At 38.9% G+C, this 26,789-nt stretch overlaps 1 protein-coding gene across 16 annotated transcripts in view; it reads right to left on the reverse strand.

Moving 5' to 3' along the window:
* Window positions 1-26,789, reverse strand: part of LOC126865758 (CUGBP Elav-like family member 2) — a 355,524-nt gene that overhangs the window by 118,629 nt on the left and 210,106 nt on the right. For all 16 annotated transcript variants that reach the window (XM_050618633.1, XM_050618637.1, XM_050618640.1 and 13 more), the window contains exon 4: window positions 25,105-25,274. In XM_050618633.1, the coding sequence (XP_050474590.1) occupies window positions 25,105-25,274 (170 nt within the window). The remainder of the gene's footprint in view (window positions 1-25,104; window positions 25,275-26,789) is intronic.

The following is a 26,789-nucleotide window of genomic DNA, read 5'->3' on the forward strand; positions in this document are numbered from 1 at the left end:
CGGGTGACGTGGGTGGTACATGTGGGGCGGAGAATGGTCGAGGCAGAAAAGAGCAGGACTAGGAGAATTTTCAAGCACGACGTCGCAATTACATCGGATCAGAAAGGAATATTTCATTCAGCGCCCTTCATTCGACGAAATCGAGAGGGTGGGACGCGAAACCCACACTCTTCCCTATCCACCCTTCATCCCTCCTGCTACGGATTATTAACGGGCAATTTGCCGCGTCTGCTGCTGACTGTATTGTCTCTCCATTCTCTGGGCCTCTCTTTCTTTCTTCTCTCTCTTCCTTTCGATTTTCACCTTGCCCTTTCTCTTCTTCTTTCACCCGTATTCGAATCGTCTGGTTTCCTCCGTCCGTCGCGTCCTTGTATCTCCCCTCACTTTCACCCTGCCACATTTTCCTCAAATCTCGTTCGTGCCCTTCTTGCTCTCCTCTGTCCCTTTTCCTCTTTTACCTCGGCCGTATCCTTCGGCACTAAATCCGAAGTTCGTTAAGGAAAGCACGAGTGGGTGGGTTTCGTTACTTAAAACCTACTTGTCCAAGGGACTGTCATCTTCTCTGTTCTTCTTTCAACGTTTGGCGACGGGAGCTTATTGCTCGTGTTCGAAGACTGTCTGGGATCCTGTCCTAGTCTGTATTATGCGTAACGTTCGTAAGCGTATGTGTTATTGATTGTCAAGGTACGATGTAAGCTACCATAGAAAGAAAGATAGCAGTGCTTTCAAACTGGACAGAAAAGAACGGAAGAAGAATTTTTCTAGGATATCGGTTGAATACCGTGCGTGCATGTAGGTATTCTATTATTAAAAATTTAATGTTAAATCGTCGCATGGTATCTAAACCCCGTTTTCAAGATGAACGTTAAAACACTTTAATCAAAGTAATACCGTAACAGGACACTATTAAAGGTTAACATACGATAACAAAATTAACGCTTATAGTTTTCGAAGCTTGTGAAACTCGGAGTGGTTTAAAGTTACTAGTTACAATCTCTAGTTGCAACCTAATCATCGGTAGTTACAACCTAGTACCAAACATATCGAATATCTCACTAAAGTATAAATAACGCTCCAAATACTCAACTCCGTACGAACGAGCAATTCTAACAACCGATTCAAATATAACATCGCGATGTGTAGTCGTGCAGAAACAGTAACGTGTCTACACTTATATTGTTGCACTTTTATTATTCCCAAGTGTAGCCATTACGTTAATTATCGGGTAGCAAAGAGAAAGCCAGAATTCCTGAAGCGGCTGACTCCGGGCCAGTGTATTTACGAGATATTCGCCGGGTAATATCGAGCCTAGAAACCTTCAGTGGTACACGTGTGCATGGTAAGCCTGAGAAAGGCGAAGAGCCAACGCTGCCACTGGCACACCGATACTGGCCGTGCTTCTAGCTGCAGCCAGTAAGCCAGTTAGGCGGGGTATTTAGGAGGGAATTTGGTGGTCCTGAAGTTGTACATTATACCGTCTAGCCCGAGTACGCGGTTATACAGCTTGCCCGTGGACTCCAAATCCAGCGTCTTCCTTGCCCTGAAATTTGTGGCCCGGTAAATTTAATAAGTCGACAACCACCGTTGTCCTGCAATTCCCACAGGGACGGTCGACCTTTTATAAGACCGCTTGATCGGGAATTTATCATTTTACGTAGAACTGCGTGTCGTTTCTTTTACATCAAATTACTTTTTTAGCTGGGAATTATATTCTCTCTATTCCCTAACGAAGTGTCTTTTACGAGATTCTACGTTTCAATTTCATTTCACATTTTATTTCATATTGTCAGAAAGTAAGTATATAGGTACTACTAAGTGATACGAAATTCAACATACTTGGGCCTAAATAATTAATGCATGATTGCTATAATAAATACAATGACGTGTTAATATTTTTTGTAGCTACTGTATAAAAAACAATTACCTTTAATTCCTCAACTGGAATTAATTTCTAACATACACACCGCTAAAAATAGTATACCTTTCCTGACCGCATAATCGAATGTGACCAAGTTGTAGAAAATATAACGTCAATTTCCAACTTACCCAACATAAATATCAAAACTAACGCAAATATTCGGGAAATATTGAAGATTCGTTATAAACGTATCGATCTAGCAAGTACCAGTGGAATAATAGTACAGTCAATGGAATCGATACAACAAGATCGCATAAATCAAAGTATTACATAGCGACACCAATGGCCACGCGATACTCCAGACTCACGATCAGGTACATTCGTCTTAGCATAACGTACTATTCTTGTTTTTTGACTATAGCTGCTAACTTTAGCAACTTAACGATCTTGCTGGGTCTCCTCCAGCAACTATGCCGAGAAAGCACCCTCCTCCATTGTCTCGGAAACGCTCTCGAGAAGTATACTTATTTTCCCGCTCGGGTATCTTTCGTTTCCCTCCTCCGACGAACGTTTTCACCTCGTACACACTCCTTTACATATTTCATCGTACCATCCGCAAGGCCAGCGGCGAAATAAAGCAGAGGCGAGGAATGGGCGACGAGACGAAGGGTCGAACATTTACAAGTCATGCAGCAAGACAGAGAGGGAGGAAAAGAGGGTGGCTACGGAGCCAAATACCAGCAAACCATTCTACAAAGTAAACAAGATGGAGCCCGCCACGGCTTATCCTCGTCTGAATGCAACAAGCTATTTCTACTCGTCCAACGCTTCGTCTTTCTGCCTTTCTGGGCCGGTGTCACTCTTACCGTTTCCTTTACAGTGAAGCACATTGCTCCAGACAGTACACCGATGTCATTACCACCTTTTTCTACCCTCACACCCCCTCATCGTGTTGTTCTTCCAGGTTCTTGCTCGACCAAGCTGCGAACTGACAAGAGAAATGCAATTTCGCGAGCAAAAGAGTCGCGTATTCGTACGTATTCTTCGGTAGTGGACCGGATGCGTCATTGCTCGAGGCAGACTGTTTAATTGGAACAGTTTAGAATGTCGAGTTTATATCACGACGTTTATTTATTATTAAAACTTTGACGTATGTATACTAGTAGTATAGGTGGTTGTAAATCGAGGCATGTATTCATTTAGATTCTTAAAACCTGCCTATCCTGCTAGAATTAACTAACTAAATCTCTACGGGAAATGATGTAAAGCTCACAACAGCTGACAATTAAGGATTAAATTCGTGATATTCTCCTGAAACTCAACGCGTTACCGTTATCAACGATAACGATCGGCGAATCGATACCTATCCACCATTATTGCTGCAGCATGTGTGCATCTAACGATATCATGCGAACGAATCCCATGAACGCTCGTATCACACTTCGAAATCATCAACCGGCTAGTACGTATTATTAAAACAAGTCCACGCGTTTCGGTTGAACATTTCGACCGCTTGATTCTAATAAATCTCTATTCGCTTGTATTTGCATAAAGCAAAAAATTATACAATTTATACCCAGTAAACTGCGATATCTTATTTGGGAGCGAAATCGGAATAATAATTGAACTTTGATATTATTTAAAAGCTGTCCTCGTTGAGTTAAACCCATAATGTAACTTATGAGTAAGATTCGATATAATACATTCGATACAAGGTAAGAGGTTAAGGACAGTTATGAAGCATTGTCTGACTAATTGATGGTAAAGGCGAGAATTTGTTGATATTAAAGAAAATTTTATAGGGCGTATCAGCGTCCCGCATTATTATTACAGCGCAACGCGTTCGTGCTCGTTGTTTTCGCGATACTCGCGTATGCATGGAATTTTCCAACGCGAGCGTTTCGACTCGGTGAAATACCTTTAACGGCCTCTTTCTCCTTTCTTTCTCCTCATCCAGGTTCCCTCTTATTCTTCTTGTCCGAAAACGTTCTATTTCTTCATTTCCAGGTTATACGCGTTCATTACTTATGCAAGACTAGACTGATTATTTGGATGACCTAATCCGATACGCTAGCAGTAACACGATTTTAAATTTAAGATGTCGTTACAGTGCAGAGCGAAAACAGATTGGATTACTAACATTTCGCGGGTCTTATATATAATTAATATTCGAGGCAGAAGATATCGAAAAAATGTCCAAACTGAACGTACTGTTTTACGGATGTTTTAGTAATTATTTAATGTAATGTAAAAACAATGCGTATAGTAGAACACAGGTATGTTTATATCAGTTCGTTAGAGATAGTTCAAAAAGTTGGTACGGTATTTTCCATGTGCGGTCATTTCAGTACTCATTGTCCAAACGTTTTATTATTTTTTATTGCTTTTACGCTTCGGAGGGCTAGGAAAACTCGCGATGCATCAGTTAGTACGAAAAGTTCGTTCACGGCATATCATCTCTGGCGCAAAAACTCGCTGGAAAATGTGTTACTAACATTGTTTTATTCGTGCGTGTTTGCTTTATGAGTTGGAACTTGGAGCAAAGGCTTCCAAGCCAGATAGGAATATTTGTATTGAAACATTTGTATTCCAAACTATGATTGTTAAACGTTAAATGATTATTCTGCGATTACGCGAAAATAATTCAGGATATTCAAAACCGGGGATGAAATATTCGAAAATGCGAGACACGAAAATAACGCACCAGAGTTGTAGACGATGATAGATTTGAAGATATCGTACTCTTTAATCAATTTATCCTAATTAATAATTGATTTATTACTTTACTGAAATTCGATTCTATTCCTTTCAACACCTTGTTGTATCAAAAATAATCTCGAATATGTTTTATTCCTTTCTCCCACATTTATACTACCACGTATAGATGATTTTGATCAACAGAATAGAAAATTATTCGACCCTCCATGTTCGAAAGGTAAAGAATATATCCAGGGAAATAAGAGAGGTAGAGGAACAAGGTTGGAAACAAACACGAGGGCGAAGGAGTACACTTAAAAAACCAGACGAACATCCTCCATCCCATTTTCACCGTCCCTCAAATCTATTCTTTACAGGTCCTTCTCTCATCTGTCCCCCTTCCCATTGCTAACCAGAGGGTTCAAGTTAACAGCGCTTAAGGTCGCTGCGGGTAACCCAACTCCTTCGAATAGCACACTCGTTTAATTACCGGGTTACTAAAAATCGTAATTGCATTCTTTCGTATTAATTCGCGTACTTTCGACTCGTTAATTGACCACGCGCCTGCTTGCTGACTATCGGGACCAAATTAAACCAAACCAATAGGAAACAGGCTTGCTCTTTTCAATTGTATTGTGTTCTGATTGCGGTTAATAAAGCGATTTCGGGTTTTCATGATCCGTACGGGCTATATGCATCGCGATCGTTATTAAAACGATGCAATCTCGATTAATGGGACGTTTACAAGCCATCTGCATGGAGATCGAAAAATATAACCGCAGTATGCGCGGCGACATAATTTATCGTTTCGCGTTTCATTCACCATTCAGTAAATCTGATGTTAGTGATCGTTGCGAGGTATTACGTTAACTGCAAGTTTTGATTCGCGCTTAACAGGCACAGCCGAGCGTTGCTTTGATTTCACCCCCTTTCCTTCCCAACAACCGCTTGGCCGCGTTCAATCCTTCAGAATTGCGATGGTAAACGAAAATGCCGCGAATATGAATTATTTGCTCGATTCTCGCGGAAACGCGGCTGCGTTCGCTGTTGGCGTTAATATTCGGGCGACGCTGTGTTCGAGATTTGCTAAAGAAAATATCCGAACACACACATATACGTATCTCGATCTTTAATCGCGATACCACATATTCGTGTAGCAAGTTTCAATTTTCTAATACAATTGGCCTGTTACTAACATTCTGGGCTATTCGATTAATGTAATTATAGTCATTCCTAAAGAAAGTGTCACGTAAAGAGCTCTACAATAATTTGCAGGTTTCGCAATTGTGTCATTTACATGTGATATTAATCCGAATATTGAAGTCCTAAAAGTATATCCTTATCTCGCTAGAAAGCTCAATGTACATTAAAGTTGTGTTTCTGCGCGAACAGCTAGTTTTGAGAAGAAAATGATGTTAACGTTCCGTTAACGACGTACTTCTGACCTAATGTGTCTTTCTAGTATTTGAAGAACCGTGTTATTTAAAAATTAAAATGAATCGTTTTTATTAAACACGCATAAATTTGCGATTTTAAAGTACATTTAGACAATGGCCAAAGCTTTGAAAATGTTTAATCGAAATATTCAAGAAAAATCTTATGAATATATAGTATAATGTCTTATAAAAACAAACTTTTTTTATTTTGTACAAGCGTATCCATTCGAATACAGGATAAAATAGTACCGGTAGTAAAAAGTTTTTCCGATTTCACGTATCATTTAACGCGTTTTAATCCCATTAAAAACCTATAGTAATGGAACGAACGCAGCTCCTCCTGAACGGACATCTCTCCCTCCCCCCTCTCGCCAGATGAAAAAAATATCGCGAAACAATGACACGGTGAATTACGAACAAAAAGAGCTAATAAATGGATATCGAACGCGTTCAACCATAATTTCTTTTAGTTCTGTTAGGATTTTCGGTGAATTAAATTCTCAATATATGTTCGGAGTGCTTGCAATTTGCAATTCATACGTACTCGATTCGTGTTTGCAATTTATATATATAAAAGCCATTCGATATACATTCGATATACATTCAAGAAACACTTATTCAACGTATTCAATTTAATCTTCAAGCCTGACTTTCTTAAAAAACAATCTCCTCTATTACCTTTTTTAAGTGTTTCTAACCTCACAACAGTCACAATTCCAGACTCGTTTTCGCGTATCACTCTCTCGTCAAATCTAGTCACATCGTGCAACACACATTTCCATTAAACACAAACGGAGATAACAGTATCAAAGCAACCAGAATTAAACTGAAATTAAACCAACTATGATTAAAATTACGTCAATTGCAAACGCGTCTCACTCGCGTCTTTTTTTCGCCATGAAACAGGGAAATCAGCGAGTCACCGGCGTCGCTACTGTCGTAACGCTACGGTATGATTTATTTGCAGTGCAGCTGGTGAGTCGGTGCAACGAACGCGCCATAGCCATAGGGTAGGGTAATTCGACGAGATTTTACTAGCACGTGACAAGCTAACAAGGAAGTGTGCAGTTGACCCGACAGACGACGTAAAGACGCGGGGTCCAGGAGGTCATAAACTGCGAGACAAAACAACAAAAGTTGGAAACTCGTCGTTGTCATGGCATACGTGACAAATCTTACCTAATTCTTACGCAACCGTGTATACTGCATGCACATATTTGGCCCTCGCCCCTCTACCCTACGGCTCTCCGTAACTGTATAGGATGGTGTATAACTCGGAAACATTTCACGCAAACGAGGAAGGTTAATGAGTAGAACGAAGCCAGCTTGCCGAGGTAACCACTCGTTATGTTAGAACGCCAGTGGACGCCCTTGATATTAGCACGTAAATATGCATGGCGTATCGTGGTGTATCGCGTAATGATATTCAAAAATAGCGAAACAAATGCCTATATAATCATCCAATTTAGAATATAATCGAATGTTTAGCAATATAATATGCCTAAAAATGTTATCATATTCAAAAGTATTATTATACATATTTAGCGTTTATATTACGTTGTGTTATAAAATAGCATATTATATATATATCTTAAGAGCAAAGAAACTAATATTTACATAAATCGTATTGTGATATACACAAGCCGAATTTTACTCTAACTGAATTTATACTCGGGATCTTACTTAGTGGTTTCTTAAATTAATTCAATATTTTTATCGTCGAACAACTGTGCAATTTAATTTATAAGGACCATATCATTTACACGCCATTAAACAACATCCACTCTTGACAAATCTTAAAACACTTTGCAATACCGACGTGGCGATTCTACGTTCTTTAGCACAAACGCAGAAGGATAATGCGATAACATTTTGTGGCTATGAGGGGAACTAGACGAGTTGCCCTTCGGACAAACTTGTTACAAGCTGAACAAGATGGAGAAAGGCGGACGTATCATGCCGGTTAGCGGCACTGTGCACAATGATAGTCCGCGTTAACGACCGTCGAGAGTTACAAGGCTGCAACAAACTGGACGCAGGCAGACGAGACCAGACGAAACGAGACCCGTAGCCTTAATTGCTGGCCAGGGATTTACGGCAGCTAGGTGGCGAGAATATAAATATTCCCGCGGGATAGCCGCAGCTAGGAATGCCTGCCAGCTTCGTCGAGCGCCGTTTAGCGTTCCATTCTTTCTCCCCTGACCTCTTTAATCCTTCCTGGGATTTCTTCGTAACGTAACGCGAATTCCTGCGACGCGCCGCGTTCTCCTTGCACCGAAACACGGATCGTGCTTCAAAAGGGATCCATAACGTCATTCCAACTTAAGAAAATGTTATCGGGTTATGTATGCTGATCATGAATGAGATTTTTATGCCGGTGTTTCTTCACGAGGAAGAAAGAAAGAGGGGATATGGTATCTTGTAAGGTTACTCTGCTACTCTTAGGTGGGAAGGATTGTTCGTTAAGAATTTTTGTGTGGATTAAAATAAAGTCTCATTGTGTAATATTTTTCTTACAACTTTAGTTTCTAGCTATTCGACGTTCGCAATTAAATATTTTCAAATAATGGTCTAAAAATAAAACTTGCGTCCGTCTTTCGCTAACAAATACAGAAAAATAGTAAGAATTAAAAAGTACTCTGTAGGATACGAGCAGAAATAAAAGAAAGGTGGATAAAAAGAAAAAAAAATATTTCCACTGCATCGTACAAAAAATACAAACAAAAAGTAGTGTTGGCGAAAGCAGAGTTTCTCCGCGCTTTCTATGCGCCGATGACCGCTTCAAGCGGAAGAGGGTGCACACCACGTGCAACTTCTACATTCTACAGGCGACAAATCGGCAAAGCGTAACAGCATGCCTGCGTTGCGATCACCGTCGGTGTTATTGAGCGAAAATCCCTATTAGCCTAGCTCGTACATAAAACGCTTAACTTCGCGCTCTCTCCTGCTTCGACACTTCCGCGGGAGTAGCGAGACTTTGTATAAATATACGATAAATTATCAAGGAATTACGTATAAATATTTATGACTCCGCGAGTTCGTTCGGTGTTACGCGATATCCTCTCGCGGGATAATTGGAAAGAACGTTTCTGAGTTGAAAGGGAAGTACTTTTCGGGGTTTTACCCTTTGTTTTCAACGCGTGTTTATACACTAAATTTTCCCGTTTGTAAGCAGCAGCTCGATTAAACGAGATTTACTTTGAACGTGATGCCATCTACTGCAGAAAGTATCTCGTTCGGTTTATATTAGGTCACTTTATTGGTAGGTTGTTTTAGTAACGCTATTTCTGTGTATCAAGAAGCTAACGATTACAAAGAAATGTTAATAATATACGCCAATTTTCATATTCCTTACATTTACAAATTAATTAAAAAACCGAATAGCTTCAGAAGTAATATGAATTAAATTAGCATACATAACTACAAAATAAGAGCGGTTCCGAAAATACCATAAATTAAACATCTACGATCTATTCAAACTATTCATTATTAATATTTAATGAAAACTTTACGACCAATATTTGCCTCATTTTTCTCAATACTGTATGATAGTAAACGCTTTCTATACATTATTCATATTTTATACGTTCCGTATACTAACCACATTAACATCACAGAGCTAAAATCTACAATTTACGTATCCACATCCACGATTCATCTACTTGGTTTCTACTACACAACTAGGTTTCTCTTCGATTCGCCAAAAGAAACAAAATCGACAAAACTCTTCATCTTAACTAAAAATCGGTCCAAAATATGTTTTCAAAGGAAAACGAACGCTCCGTAAATTAAAAATAAAGAATGGAAATCAAAGCATGAAATAACACGAAATTGTAATTTGCTAGCCAGTCTCGACGATTATAAGGGTTTGTTCTGGTCTGAGAAACACAAAAGAACTGTATTTTAATAGGAGAAAGGATGTATTAAAGGCAGAAGATAAAGAAGAAGAAGAAGAAGCGAACGGATCTGGTATATTTTAATTTCATCGGAGTAATTTACGCGCGCTCGAGGGTTGATTCTAATCTCCCTGGTATTTAAATAGCCGAACTGCGCTAATTGAAACATCTATTTCATAAACTTCATTTCTTGGTGGAAAGATAACTTTCTTCGGTTACTTTATTCTGAAGGTCTACGCGTCTATACGGCGAGAAGAGGTGGAGGAACACAGGGGGCAAAAGATACGAATTAATTACTTCGATGTCTCCTTCGAAGCAGCTGCAACTTCAAATTCCCCCGGGAGAGTAGTTTATCTTGATTACCTTTAGTCCTTTAGACCTTAGTCCTGGATTAAGAGGGATGATTGAGTAGTCCGCAAGGGCTGCGTGTTCTCGTCTGTCCCGGCTTTTGATATTATATGAAAACATTCTGTCATAGTGATTCGCGGCGAGGGTAGAGAAACGCTTCAGACAGGCAACGGGAAAATTAAATTTCCTTCAAGAATTCGACGATCATACTTCCCGGAATTTTTACATCTCCTTTTCCCCTTTCTCTTCGCCCATTGTTTATCGTTACACATCTACTGCTTTATGGTGACGTTGATGCCGATTCTTCTCTGATCAACGGTTGGTTCAAAGTTTCATTAATTGGGTATAATTTTCTATTTCGGACATATTATCGGCTTGGTATAACTTTAAGCGCGTGTAACAAATTTTCGGGGTATACGATTACAATTCGTTCCAAATCGCAAACTTTGTTTTCCCACAGCCAACCTTTGGTCTTCATTACCATTCGTTACAGAGGGTACGGGCTCGATAGATTTCTCGAGGTGTTCTATCGACGTTAAGGAGACCGTGATAAATTGCGATCGAAAGGGGCCGTAAGAAATAATTCGATCGAACTCTGCAAAAACCAGGATAATCGCAAGGAGGTAGTTTTTGCAGTCTTCGCAACTACATTATAGCCAAGATGTTAGAAATCTCGTCTGTTTAGACCACGAAACATTTCCCAGAGCACCAAATAATGTCCTAAAAATTAGATACTAATTGTAAGCTGTTACAAAAATCACCGTTCTCAAACTAGTCTATCGCATTGTCCAGCTTTAGTCAAATTTCAAAGTAAGCATCTTTAATACAACGCTATAAGACCAATTTCAGCGAAATTAACCTCGAATATAATCTAGCGACATTCCCGTAAGAATATTTGACGTAGGAGCATAAAGGTCGGTGATAAATTGCATTCTGAAAATGGTGCGCGGCCGTGTTTTCGCGTAAGCGGCGAACGTCAAAAGCAAGCCACCGTGAAAAGGTTAAAACTGGCGAAACCTCGAGCGTACAGCAAGAAAAACGCGCATATGTATCTCTCCACCTACGCCTCTACACATACATTCTCTTGCATTAACGAAACAAGACAGACGGTGCACCCAGAGAAAGAAAGTCCAATAACAAGAAGAAAAAGGACACGAAATTCACATAAAGAGGGGGGTGGGGAGAGAGAGAAAGAGAGATTTAACCAAGATTGAGTGGCAAGGCAAAAAACTTCGTTTCGCGGGGCAGACCAGGCTTAATGCTTGGTATTATGTCGACTGATGGATGCCGCTCGTTAATTTTATAATTTCAGCAACCAGCCCTTGGCTGGCCGTGTGAGCCAACCGATTTTACGCAGCCAGACACGGCCAGAACTGAAAGTCGCGGGAAGATGAGATGATAAAGAAAGAAAGAAAAAATGAAAGAGAAGAAGGGAAGCATTATGAAAGCGCGGAAGGGTGGAAAAACGTGAAGGAGGGATGAAGAAAGGAAAGGAAAAAGGAAAAGATGGAAAAGAAAGCTGAGAAAAGTAAGTATGATTGGTCACTGGAGTCACCTCAAATACTGCCCCAGATATATGTAGAACTGAAAGTCACGAAGGGAAAGGATAAAGGGAAAGGAAAAAGAAGAAAAGAAGAAGCAAGCGAGCGAAGAAAAACAAAAAACGCGGAGGAAAAAAGGGGGAAAGGGGGGGGGGGGGAGAAGGGAGGAAGAAAGGGCGCGTGAAGAAAAAGGGAGGAGAGGAAAGTCTGAGGATGATTGGCCACTGGAGCCACCCTCGGCGTTGGGTACTAATATAAGGCTAGGTAGGATATACTCTTACAAATTGTCTGGCTCTTTCGCAGGAGGCCGCACGCAGAGGGAGATTTGTCTCCATTAAAGGGATTGAGGTTTTGTCGTACTTTACTTCCGCTCTTTTCCACTGTTTCCAGCCAGACCTTCCTCTACCCTTACGCACCGCTTTTGCCCTTTGAAGTTTTTCCCATCGCTTGTTCAGTCATTAAATCCGTCCTAGTAAAGTGGACCGTTCTGTCCGCGGGGAGTACCGGTTTCTTGCTAGAAATAAGACATCCCTTTGGAAATTTCTATTTCTCGTTCGCCCTAATTGCGTTCAACGCTCGAGATTCCCTTTCCATCGCGTCTCCTTCGTCTTTCGACGGTTTGAAAGTTTAAAAGCTTCCCGAGAATTTGCCGTGTAATTTTGTTGTCGTCCGAATGTCTTGCTCAGGGACCGCTTTGGAAGGATAACCATGCAAATTCTTGTAACGCCGCGTAACGTTTCAGAGGAATTTAAGAAGACCGGTTAATTAAAGTTAATGCTGTGAAGCGTGGAAAAAGCGTTTTGGATTTTCTGCTGGAGGACGAAGATTAAACGACTACGTCGAGAGCTTTGATAGTCTCGTTCTAGCAAATCTGAATGCACCTATTACAATAGTTCTGTTCTTTTGTAATTAAATTCGTTTACGCCTTTTAAGTTCAATTTAGTTCACTTAGTTTAGTTTAGTTTTCTCATTTCCTGCTTTGCGTAAAAAATAAGGCGCAGATTGCCCAAAGTTAATTTGCTTAGATTTCATAATTATTGCCATTTTATAATTTCTATATCGCAAATGTTATTTTTGTCCGTTCTTCTTCAATTTTCGCGGCGTACATAGTGTAATTTACGAAATAGCAAAGAATCTTCCGCGAAAACTGATACACTGAAAACAAAAGGTTATCGAAATCTGATTCCATATTACTTTGTCGGACAGTTTTCACTAGGATACGAAGAGAAAAAAAAAAAAAAAACAGGACAATTCCAAGAACGTGGTGATCGAGTTGATCTACATATACTGTTTTCACCCTCCAGTCAAGCGAGTCTGCGCACGAAAATATATCGTTCTTTGAGGAAGCCTTGACAAAGCCTCTCATAATCTCTAATTCAAGAACATCAAGTTTTATTATATTCGTATATTTCATTGTGTGAAATATCGTGAAATATATTTACACGTGTATTTCAATATTATACTATAAGTATTTCTTTCTATTTTGCGTATAACGAATTAGATAAAATTTACTAGATAGATTTTATTACTGTGACTAACACACATAACAAACTTCACACTTGCATAAAGATTTTAACCTACATTCCACTTCAAATAATGAAAATTAATGCATCACGAACGGATGAAGAGATATCTCGTCTTTCGTATTTTATGTCTAAAGAGACAAAAATGCCAATCGAGATTGTAAAGAGATTAGTTTTACTCAAAGCTGAAATTGTGCTCTTTTCGAAAAGTATAATATGAGGCAGCTTAATTAGTTTCAATGGTCCAGTTCAATTTTCATATTACAACTTCAAAAGCGTCATTCTTTCTTATTCAAACATCTGAAATTAGTTCAGAGGAATAAATAACCAACTGTTTAACTGGATAAACGAACGACAAGTGTCTGATGAAGAAATTCTAAAAGGGGACCTGACTGCATCCAGCTTTGTTTTGAGTGACGTAAATAGGCGAGAAAGAGCAAAAATGCTTGATAAATCGAAGCAATTCGTTACGCCACGAGGAAGGTTGCAAATGTGCCGTCATAAATTCAGAAAGAGATCTTATTGCCCGGAAGAGCTCAATGCGTGTTATAATGGAAGATAATATTGGGACTCGTTCCAAGTCATTGTAACTGATGGCCCGTTGTGTATTGACGACACGTGCTGACTGCAAACTTCATCAGACTATGTATCTGTTTTCTTTCCGTGTGACACCGTTCCACCCTTTCCGGTTCATTTCAGTGGCGCCATCGTCGTTTGCATCTTTGTTTCGTTTGTTGATTCGTCTTGTTATTTCGGAGAAAATTGCATCGTTTGCAATATTGCTAGCTTTTTTACTGATCGTTAAGTATCAATTTTAAGATCACAAATATTTTAACAGTAACATTTTCACGGCCAAATATTTATAACAGATTATTTCACGCCCATGAAAGTTTCGTGGTTGCGTAACTTGCGCGCAAATTTATCGGGGTTACTTTAGATATCGGTTGAAATATAATATATCCCCTTTTTCCTGCTTCTCGTCGATCGAGTGTCTCAAATATTTGTACGATCGATGGCGGTCCTGTCATCGTATAATGGCCAAAGCAGCGAAATACGCACGTTCAATCTGTATTTTGTTGAAATAAACTTGAAGATGGTGTGAAATTGTAAATGTTAACCCGAGCAAAAATAGTCGCATACCGTGAGAAATGAGAAAAAGAAGGAGAAAGGAGAGAAAAAAGTGAAGAAAAGGAAGAAGCGTGAGAATGTTAAAACAATTGAAGTTTCGTCAGATTATGTAGATACGAATTAATACTTGAACACTAACACGTTAATGCTTCGAAAATAATCAGTTTTTCGTAATAAAAAGTTGGATATTCAGCAGTAAATTTTTATTCGCTGAATCGATTAAAAACTCCGTGCTATTTTTAAAATTTTATACAATATTTAAAAAAAAAAAGTGTATTGAAAGTGTGATACACAATTTGTCGATGACAACATTTATTGTTGAGAAAAATTCATTTTAAAACAACACAAAGCGTTAGGGGATCATTTATTACTCTAATTTTGTAAAGTTCCTGACAATAAAGAGACCTGATATAATTTTCACAAAATGGTTCTATTACAAACTTTGAAAGTGGAAATTTCTGAAAGCACACAATACTTAAATTTTTGCTATGAAAAAAGCAAACGCGAAGCGTCTTCAAAATAAGTCATAAAATTCAGATAAAAATCCGATAAATTTCAAATTTTGACACACTATTCCTTATAAGACTATCTTCGATACAGGGTACAATATTTTTACGCAACCTTCCAAAACCTTCAAATAAAAATTTAAAATTTACGTTCATTCGATATCGACGATACCATATGCTATGTTTTTAATTTTCAGCTAGAAAGTATCTCTGAACTTTCTCTGTACGCGGTTTTATCCCGTGACTTCCCGCTAAAACGACGCAGACATTTATCAATGAAATTATGAAACTACTACAAGAAGGTGCATTCGCCTCCACGAGATTACGAGGATCAAGGCCCGTTTAGTCGCAACTCCCCAGGACGAGACTTTAACTGATTTTAGTCAAAGTGCCGTAATTCCTTGCGACGAAAACGTAACGAGTTCTGAGAAATGGGGACAATCCACCCCTGTTCGTTCTTCATCCTCTTCCACTAGACACGAAACTCCGAAAGTAAGAGTCTGAAATCCTGTACGCAACTTTAAATTAAGGTAATTCGTTTTACTTATGCACGTCTTGCATTCTTAGATTGCGACCATTTGCTATCGTTTATTAATTTCATTTTTTGACCATTCTGCCAGATAAATTATCCTTTTTACGCGTTGCTGTTACGTGTTTATTCAAACCATAGTTACTACATCTGTATAATCACCATCGTGATATATCTTCGTTTCTTCAATCCATGTTTCACTACTTCGCCAAAAAACCATCTTGCAACTCATACGCTCATCCACGCGTAACACGAGGCTGGCACACCTAAAGACAATATCTGCAGGAACTTCCATAGCAAAATTGTAAATCAATTGAAAGGCTTGCTAGCCGCCACCGGAAGACGCACAAAACATATTCATGAAACGAAGGTTTTGCGTTGACCATGTCGAACAACTAGTCGCCGGTTTAATGCTAACAGTTCACCTCTATCGCTGCTAGCTTATCATTCGAATTGTATATTCGACTTAAACTTTGAGGATACATCGTGCGACTCGATGCTCGCGATACAACAACAAGAAGCACCATTCGGCGTGTCTACAGAGTGTCACGCAGAGTTTTCGATAAAAACAGTTGGATTTAATATACAGGATGTTGGAAAAGAACGGTCTCGCATAGATGCGAAGCTGTCTGGAAATTTAGCAAATTTATATAAAATAGGTACTTGATCCTTTGGGATTACAATATAAAAATCTTGATCGATCTATTAATTACCCAAAGTAACTGCAAGTCATCGCGTTAAGCGATCCATCCTATATGAGCACTTCGCAAACTTTTCATTTGTCTTGTTCGCCGCTTTGTAGTAGAATTCGTGACTGACAAAATGAAACGCAGAGTTTTCCTGAAGAGATGTGGAGGTTGGCTTTTGGATATTACTTAGGGAGGGGGTGAGGGCAGGGAGAATTTATCGACGAACTGGATAGACTAAGTTAGGAAATACAACAGGATAATTCATCATTTAACAAAGAAAGTGGAACTGATTGTGGAAGTGATCCTTTCTAATAAAAAATGAATACAGAATCCTTCTTGTAATATGTAAAACATGTGATATACTATTAATTAATATATCACACGAACTTATACTTTGTTCTCGTACTAATAACGATACTTCTTCTTTAAAAGTAACGGTTTAAAGTAATAAGTAAGCCCCTACATAAAATGAATTTTCAAATATTTAACTTGAAGATTTATTAAAATTTGTTAAATTAAATAGTTTTACACTTCCTGTTCGAAGAAAGTCAACAGTAGCAGATAGTCAATGGATTGATATCGAAAAGATAGTATCCTGTCTCCAAAAGTTTCAGAATTCCACGTCATTTCACTTCCATGTACGCAACCATGTTTAGATAAGAAATTTTCACGAGCTACTAAAAAATTCTAATAATTAAAAACAGAATTACGATGATTCTCGAAGAATTAAATTAATTACTAAATACAAAAATTCAGTTTATTGGTATCGTACTACTTAGAAAACGATGCAAATTTCTTGGTAAATTTTTATGTATTTGGACGAAACGAGATAGATTGGGTTTACGTCGATACGAGAACGGCTTTCCAATAGTTTCACGTGGCAGTTTCGTTTAAAGTTTTTCGTCTAATCCGTTGGAGTGCGTCGACTGAAAAGGCTCGCCGCCCGTCTTCTCCACAAATCCGGAGAACTTTGAGTCGCGTGGGTCACAAAGAGGATAAAACAAAATTTAGGACGGCCGAGGAGAAAGTCAAGGGAGACAAACGAGAACAAAGGAAAAACGTACGTGTACCTGTTAAACGTAAATCATCACAAATTTTGTAATAACTGAACTTTGGATTTATGTACGGAAACGAATTTTGTTATCGAGTTCCCATTTATGACCATTTTATTAAATACGATATTTTTATGAATCTTTTCATGTTTGATGATTTTAATCAATGTTCAGAAATTTACAATCTACGATTTATGTTTACTGTGTTAGGAAGAATTTTATATATAATAATTTAATTAATTTTCAGTTAAATGAAATTAAGATTGTAACAGATTTGTTATATCTATTAAGACAAATCTGCATAGAAGTTTCAAAAGTTCAGTAAAAAAGAACTATGTATGTCGATCCATCCTATATTCTGCAACTCGCGTCACATCATGCAGAAACAATCAACGGAAGCTCGACATATATGTACTTTAGAGAGGAAGCATCGATCTTGAAAATCGATTGAAAGGGACGCGTCAAGCCACACTGGTGACAAATAACTCGACAGCGATTTCTATGGAGTCCCGGCTATGGGGAGATTTCAAGACAGCCAACCACGGTGTCGAAGTTCGAGCCTGTTGGCTCTTTCTTCCAGCAAGTTGAAAGCTCTTGCCTCGAACGTCGTTCTACTTAAAGACGATTAATAGCGATTCGTGATTAATGATGGAGTGTGCTTGCGCACAACGAGTGCTATAAGATCGATCAACACAGAGGAGAAGGAAGGGCAAACGGATCCTGCGAGCAATTTCCATACAACAAGCTACACGAACCGGATGAAATTCGAGAGGAACAACTCGAAGCGTCCCGCCCCGTGAATCCCCAGCGGGATACGTTATCATAATGAACATGTTAAGATGTTTGACGTTTAAGCGGCCGAACTGTTACCGAAATTTCGTCCGTTGATCTTCTTTATTGTGAATATTCTCACCTGGTAGCGTTTCCTCGAGCGATTTAAATGTTGAAAAATTTCAATTTCTATGATTCGGCGCTATTGAACTTCCTTTACAATATTCTAAAGCAATTCGAATAATCTTACCCTGTTTATACGAACAATCGACAGTCCACGATGGCGAGAACAAACCACAAAACGATATTTATAACGAGCACGAGAAATTATTTGCACAAATCTACATTGCACGCGCAATGAAACATTGAAAACCGGAACGATTTAGCTAGAAACGATTTTCGATTTGACCATGGGTAGAGAGAGGGGGGAGGAAAGCGCGGGAATAACATCGAACTTGATTGCTGGGTATACAACAAAATATAGACGCACAGGAGGCAGGCAGGAGTGACACGTCGCGGTTTAATACGATTTAGAATGCCATCGCGGGGCCCATTTAAAACTGTCAAGCGTGAAATTCAGAAACGAGGCACCGGAAAACGTCACAATTTTCGAGTAGCTGAAACGCGAAATGCAATTTAACCCTCCATCCCTCTGCTACGGCGTCGAGAGATCGAAACTTTTTGAAGCTATCTCGTGTCCACCGCTTGCATAAATAACGCGAACGTGAAACACCGTTTATTTTGGCGGACGCAGGTAACGGGAACACGGGCAACGCCACGGCCGTGACCGGGGGTAAACTTCCGGTCTCTTCGGGGTAGAGTACTCCGGGAAGCAATAAAACCTCCGGTTCCCGCGTGTTGTACGTACTTTCCAACTAATGTCTCCTACTTGTTTACGTTTTATTTTCTTCTATCTTCCTTTCTTTCCTTCTTTCTTCCTCTCTTCTTCCTTTCCTTTTTTATTCTAGGACTTTTCTACGTCTATCGTATTGCAAACTGTATTTGTTAACCGAGAACCATGCGACTATGGGATATGACTTTGGATTGTTTGCATAATTATTTATAGGGTGATTCTTAAAATTTGTATTTCTACGAACGTTGCTAAAGAAATAAAACTTAAACAGAAATTGGTTTCACGTAGTAGATATCAAAAAGTGTATTTTACTTTGAATATTTTACATATCTATGCATATCACAGCAATATATATATTTTTGCATCTTCAAATTTTCCATAAATACATAAATATCCGCAGTCTAGCGATATGAAATTTTCACCAACGTCTATATCCCCCGTTACGTTACTCGATAATTTATTACAATTTTCAAATGGATTCCTAGAAATTAGAAAATGCTATACCGTTAACGTTACCGTTATCGTTACCGTTACCGAAAAGAACAAAATTAAGAAATATGTAGATATGCATCGCGAAACGACAATATACAAGAAAGAAGCAAAGTGGTTCCATCTCTCGCGTGAAAGAATAATGAAGAAGCTCGAGCGAAAGGACAGCTGTTTCAAAGGGATGGTAACACAATTAAGAAATTCCTCGGCACTTGGTCGTGTCACGGAATATTTTACCGTTTTAAACGAATACCAAGAACGGGAATCTCGGTAACGAGAATCTTCCTCGTTTGATCGAGATTCTTCCGCTTGTCGTTGCGTTGCACAAAGTAACGGAGTATCGAATTCCGCTACTTTACTTTGAGATCAATCGGATAGAATCCAACGAGCTTCGATACATGTCAGAATGTGTGTACGCTATTTCGAGAGTTTTTGATACGTCTCCACCTGTTTTTTTCGTAAAAGCACAGATAATGTTGGCGGAGCAATCGCGTGACTGAGCGCGAGACAAAGCAGATACGTCGCGTCGCGTCGTATTAATTTCGCTCGAAACCGGACTTACCTATATTTTCGACTTCTAGGACTAGACAGTTTCTTTGTTTGCGTTTGCGACCAATCACGCAATAAGATTTTTCCTTGTGCAAAGACTTATCGACGTTTCTCGTGTTCGATATTCTTATGGATGGAAATAATTCTTCCGCAGCTGCGGAAACGGCGATGCTAACGTACAGCGTGCAAAAGGTCCGATCGAAAATGTTTTGTTTCTACGAATTGCGAATTACCTAAATATAGAGATGTTATGTTCACAAATCGTAAGATCTTTTCCACACCCTTCGAAGTATACGTATCTCCGATACGATAAACATGGATACTCTGGTTTCTAGTAGTAACATGAAAAGTCATTTCGCTGCCGTTTATGAACATCGTCAAACCGAGGAACGCATCTGCCCCGAATATCTCCTACCTGAAGGAGAGAACGGAGAAATGAATACTCTTGAGTAATTGTGAAAGCAGTTAAACCTCGCAAGCTTCTGGACGTCGCATAAGTTGCCTTTGAACGCACGGAAAGGAGGATTTCGACTAAGCTCGTAGCTTCCATCCCAAGGTTTCTATGGCTTTCCTCGTTCTCTTCGACATCGAAGCTTTTAGGAAGAATCCTTACCGATGACTTTTACGTCTGACCTTTGTCTGTATTCTACCGATACTCTTCTTCTTATTCCCCGTCTGTTTCATCTCGTTCGTTTCAATGTCAATCGCGTAAAAGAAGTTTGTACATGGAAAAAATGGAATTTCACAAATCCTTGATACCGATGCGACTAATTGCAATTTTGTAATAGTCAAGATGCGATTCGTCAGAGGAACGCGCTGTTTCCATGTGACATTTTGCTGTTAAACCGAATGAAACAACGCGAAGGCTTAATTAACTTAAAACACGTACGGCTCTCGATGTTTTATTCCCAGCTGGAAAGCAAAGTGGCTCTGCACCCTGCGTATTACAATATTTGCCTTCTCCGCGACGCTGTTTGGTCAGCGACTGCGTCTACAGTCGTGTCTCGCGTTTGCTATTTTAACGGCGTGCCTTTTGCTTTTCTCTCGCAGCCAAATGAAATCGATTTTCCTTCCTCTTGTTTTAGCTCTTACAAACGCGCGTTTTTCCACCCGGAAATGGCGTTTAAACGTGAAATTGCTCGACTAACGAACTATAACGATAAACTGACAAGTTTAGAGAATGATTAAACGTCGTTGGATAGAAATATAGGACGAAAGATAAGAAAAAACTGTATTTCTTCAATCATGGATGGGTTTCTACAAGCATATTGCTACTCTGTGTAAATATGTATGGCTAGAGATTACTTTAAGAAGGTTTGAAACAATGCTAGTAATATACCAGAGCTTACGAAACGGCCCGATACATAAACATCTTCCAGGTTCAATTTAAAAAAACGAAACCTGACACAACTTTTTGCATTCCATAATTTAGATACTTCATTAACGCACGACTTGTATTTTCATTCAAAAACGTGAACGGTTGAAACGAATCCGCTAGCGAGACATTAATTTACCATTACCTCAAGGTAATCAAGTTAAATTTTCACAATGGCAAACGAATTTCATCCGGCTGCTACTCGCCGCTACCATCAATTTTGCAGCTGCGCGTGACGTTTACAATTCGTCTAGATTAATCGTTCCGAAAGTTCTCAGGATATCAACGTTTCGTGTTCGCGTCGCCAGTTCGCACGATGGTATAACGCTTCTCATGTTCAGTCATGTGTATCGTTTCAGAGCTTTTCTATCCTTCGCCGAATATATTGGAAAGCAAAATGAAGAAATATACTATCTATCGCTATCTATTGTTATACGTAACAAATAGACATATAGGATGTTTGTAACGAGTGGTATTGGAGAAAGGGTGATTGTACGTGAAACAATAAGCCAAACATATAGTAGAACAAAATATGGAAAACGATATAAAAATTTTGATTCTGAAAATTTTACGCGTCAACTGCTGTTGTTATCGTCGATGGAAATACAGGTAAGTTGTAAAATGTTGCGGTGGCAGTTATGATTACATTTTCGTGCGTTACATTGACTCCTAACGCTAGAAATAAAAACGAGTCCTTAAAATTTAAAGCGTAATTCAACAATTTATTACCAAACACGAGCGAAACATGGATAATTAACGATTAATGAGACATTCGAGGAAAACAGACCAGCTGCAAGCAATTTTCCACGCTCTAAATAGTAACCAATAATTGATTTATGAACGACCCAACAATTGCTTCACGTTTCCAGAATAAACCTTTCTATCCCTGTACAGTCACTGGAAACTTTCGAACAAATTGTACCGTGGGAAAGAACAATTAAAAATTATCTTTAAAGCTTATCACGGATGAATATTTCCTCTGCCTGTATCACGAAATATCTCGCATTAATATTCTCATATCGACGTTTGTAAGCTTCTATTTTAATTATTTCCTTTCGCCTCGGTTGTTTCGATAGAGTATGTATCTGATCGCTTGGAATATTTATTTTGTTCTGTTTTGGTTCTATTCCAATTTAGTCACTGCAGTTATCGACATCGAAAATGCTTCAGATATATACTAGTTTTTTGCATGGAATTTATGCAAACGGTAATTTGCTCGAAAACCATACAATTGAAAGGAAAAAGAATATACGATTGGATCGAAAACAAGGCAGGTGTCACAGTAGAGTTACGCTCAACTTGACAGTTCATTTATTTTTATTTCGCGTTTAAACTCGCGTTCACCATTAAAAGACAGTTATTTTTAAAGGTATTTTTGACAAACGTTACGTAAGAAAATGCAAGTATATTTGGAATAGAACGTCTTCCAACTTAACGGTGGGTCGAGTTCAAAGTGGACGGAGAACCAAGGTAAATACGGAGAGAAGTGGATCGGATATTCGCGGTTATGAAAGGCAAATTTCGAATTCCACGGACGCGCGATCCACGACTGCTGGACACCTGCACATGGACACACAGGTATATAGCCACATAGAGATACGTTTCGACGTAACGGCGTAAGAGGCCAAGGGACACCAGGGGGTTCCGTCTTCGATCAATAGTTCGAGAAGTGCCAACGACGACTACCGTTTCTGTCTGGGCATCGATCCTTGCGTGTGCCACGTATACGAGTACTTACTTTCTGTCTATTCCCTCAGACTATCCCGCCCCCTCCCGAGTTAGTTCCCTCGTTTCCTGTATTCGTTATCAACGACCTGACTGCCGATCTTCGTCCACGTTCAAACGACTGACGTGCTGATCACGATAAATATACCGATACGAACTGATCGAATCGTAAACTTGACCGTGCTAATATCTTGTTTTAACCCTTTCGTGACTACATTGTGAGCCAGATTGTTATCGATCTCGATCAAGCCAAATCAGCGACTTACTGAATTAAATTACCCCAGACTTTTGTATAACCTAACAGCATGCCGGATCTAAAGAGGCATTAGACAGTTCTTTATATTAAAAAATTCCAAGAATCGTACATTCATGAAATTCAACCATACGATTGGACCAATCAGAACATAACAAAATTTTTATATAATTGCACGATTTCCAACCAACCACAAGAGAGACACGAGGAAGAAGAAGGTGAATAGAAACGTGTGCAAACGAAATAAGAGCGTAACGATTTATCATTCGGCCACTATGTTCCTGAAATCATTCAATCTTCTTGCGTTTCGCCAGCGTGAAGATTATTTTATACTCGAATTATACCCACGTGACGCGGCTAGAGCTCGGTTTAATCTCGGTCTACGATCGCGTCGCTACGTTTTATCGTTCATTCTGCCATCGTAAATGCCGTCCGTTCTACCCATTCGCCCACCCCTTTTTGCATCCATTCGCACTTGTCATACGGATGAACGTGCTGTTTCATTGCCAACTTCGTCGATCGCACGTCGATGCAGTCGCGACATCTCCACCCCGTTTGCCATCGCATCTTTCTCACACTAGCAAGAATATCGTTACTTTAGTTTCTATCGAGCGCTTACCGTGTGATATTGACATGGATAACTAATTAGTTAAGTATAACAAGTAGTGTGTTTAGTAACGACGAATATAACAAAATCGGGGAATTATGTGACACAGATTTGATTACTAACATGTGAAAAATGAAAAAACGAAGAAGGAAGGTGGTAGGATAGAGTGTATGGAGAAAAGAGTCAAATGCCTGGATAAACTTGGGAAATGCGAAAAAAGTAATAAAATATGAAAGTGAAGTGGTTCGCGAAGACCTGGTGAACCAAGGTTATTCGGTTCTCAGTGAAATCTTGGAAAAGAGATTAAAAATAGGAAGCGCGAAGAAAGTTAAAAGAAACGGCAAAAGTATAAAAGTAATTGTGTAGTTGAAAAAGGAAACCTGACTCTGCATCAGAATATATGTTCGTATACGATAGCGAACTATTTTTGATCGGTATATTTGATATTTTGCAATTCTTTATTGTTGTCAGCCGCAGTTACAGCCTCGTATATTTCGACCAAACGTATCGACAAATATTTTATAACCAAAGTTGGCAGTGTGGTTAAATTTTTAAATTGCGTCGTTCGATGATCACGGGATACGTTGACGAAAACATGGTAAAAAACCGTGACAACGCGATTAAGTGTTCACCAGTGAATTTTTCCGTGAAGAACGCCGACCGGTGGCACGATTAAAAATAAAAGCCGCGAGACAATTCAATTTCATCCGATTATCGGGAGCGGTGTAGTTAATAGAGCCGCAGCACAAGATTAAAGTACGCGGCAGACTAATGAAAATTCGGTTCGTTATCGAATATTGCGATACACTGGATTACCGGTTGGGGGAAAAAATCGAATAATTAAATTAACGCGGCTTCCGGCCAACGTGATCGCGACTCAATCGAATCTCAATTGTACATTGTTACTCTTTTTTAGCATACTGCATGCGGATTGTGAGATATCTCTGTTCTGCCTTCTCTTATAACGCGTATATCGAAAGCTTGACGAATCGAATACAGACAACAGCTACGATATAATATTATACATCAGATAATACAATATCATATAACAAATAAAAAAAAATACAGTCTACAAAAGCACAACGTTATCGTTAAGGAGTCCAATTTAATAAAGATGTAAGTATGAATTTTAGATATGGGTAGAAATAACTGAAAAGTGGTTTAGCAGCAGATATAAGGCAGATACGTTGATTATACTAAGATAGTTTCTTAGCAATCACTGCGAGGATAGATGATTCAAGAATACATAAAAGACGGTCGTTATCGATCGAATACTTACCTCTATGACTTCCGGTGATCTTGTCCCGCAAGATATTTATCTGGTGCACCCGACCGAACTCCTCGAACAACTTCCTCAGATCGTTCTCGTCCATGTCGTGAGGTACCTGACCTACGAACATTTTTATGTTGTCGGGGTCTGGTTGTTCTACGCCATTGTTGTTCATTATGCTGCAACAGAAAAACAAATTTTTATGAAAAATCATCGTTCTTATAACAAGTTCAACATCCAGTCAATCGTAATTGTAACGATAAATGGAATTATCGATATATACGATCGAATTTAGAATACAAAAACGAAACAATAGAATTAAAACAATCTTTTCTTGTGTAATGTTAAATTTTTATTTTCATAGAAACAGAATCGAAACTTAAACAAAAGGTAGGAATTTTAATACGCGTGTAATAACTCTTCGACGATTATTCATTATGCTTTAATTATACGTATGTATATAGATGAAAAGATACACGAAATACGATTGAGAAATATAATTTCCTGAGACCATAATTACGCGTTTCACGTTTCTTCCATTTAACGATATTATCAATAATATATTCGACTAAAGCATCCTCTCGAAAGCATGATACTTATGAAGTCGCTGGATTAACAAACATTTTCATCTGATGAAGTGCACTCGAAATCGGTCTATAGGATATTCATTTTAAGAGGTTTGTGCGCCCATATACTGATCTCATTACGAGAACGATAAAAAATGCTTAAGCGATCGGTTCGAGTGTAGCAGTACTTATGAAATTTTAAAATGCAGGAAAAATAACATATCTCGTTGATATCTCGCCTACACTCCTATTTCACGACAAACTCTGAACGAGTTCAATCGTTTGAAAATAACATCGACAGTTTTGAATTATCTCTGCTATGTATAATAGAGTAAAACGTATTCGGTAAAATTACCATTTGAACGTTTTAACATTTATAAACAAGTACGTTTTTGTTGGGGAGTGTATCGAATTATGGAGAAAAGACGAAAAGACGAACGTGCCATGAATCCAGTTCCTTTTCACAGTTTCTAAGTTACCAGTTGATGAAGTAATTACATATAATTAAATTTTTCCATTATTTTATTTGCGTAACGACATTAATAACGAGTACATCAAAAAAGTTTGTCAGAATATATGCAACAATGTGGTTAAATTTTTCAAGTATGCTTTCTTAAAATGTACTAATATTTCACATATATTTACTGCTAGTTTCAAACTTGTTTCACTGAATTATAAAAACTACGCATCGAGTCTTTGACCCTCGTCGGGCGGTTAACATCAAATTTCACGCAGGTTGATCAGATTCTAGGGAGGAAAACGTAGCTAAATTCATCGCGTTTCGGTGTGCATCTCGGCAAAAAGCTGCGCTATGTTTAATTAGCCTGCCGGTGAACACGTTTGCCTGGTGGTACGCGAACGCTTTTAAAACTTGCGCATCATTTTCGCCAGTATGCGGTAACGTCGTTCGAATTACACGCGTTTGAAATCGTCCTCGTGGGACGCCGCTCTAGGAACCCCGAATCACATCCAAATGGATTATCTTGCCGTGCGGACCCGTCTGCACATGTTTCTCATAATTTTCTGCCTGGCGTATCATTCCAATCGCTCCACAGTCGAGTTTCACCCATCGTACCACGTGAAAATGCGTCTCTAGTATTTTTGTAGCATTTGAGTAAGTACGTGCGA

The sequence above is a fragment of the Bombus huntii genome, chromosome 5, assembly GCF_024542735.1.
Source record: "Bombus huntii isolate Logan2020A chromosome 5, iyBomHunt1.1, whole genome shotgun sequence".
Taxonomy (NCBI): Eukaryota; Metazoa; Arthropoda; class Insecta; order Hymenoptera; family Apidae; genus Bombus; species Bombus huntii.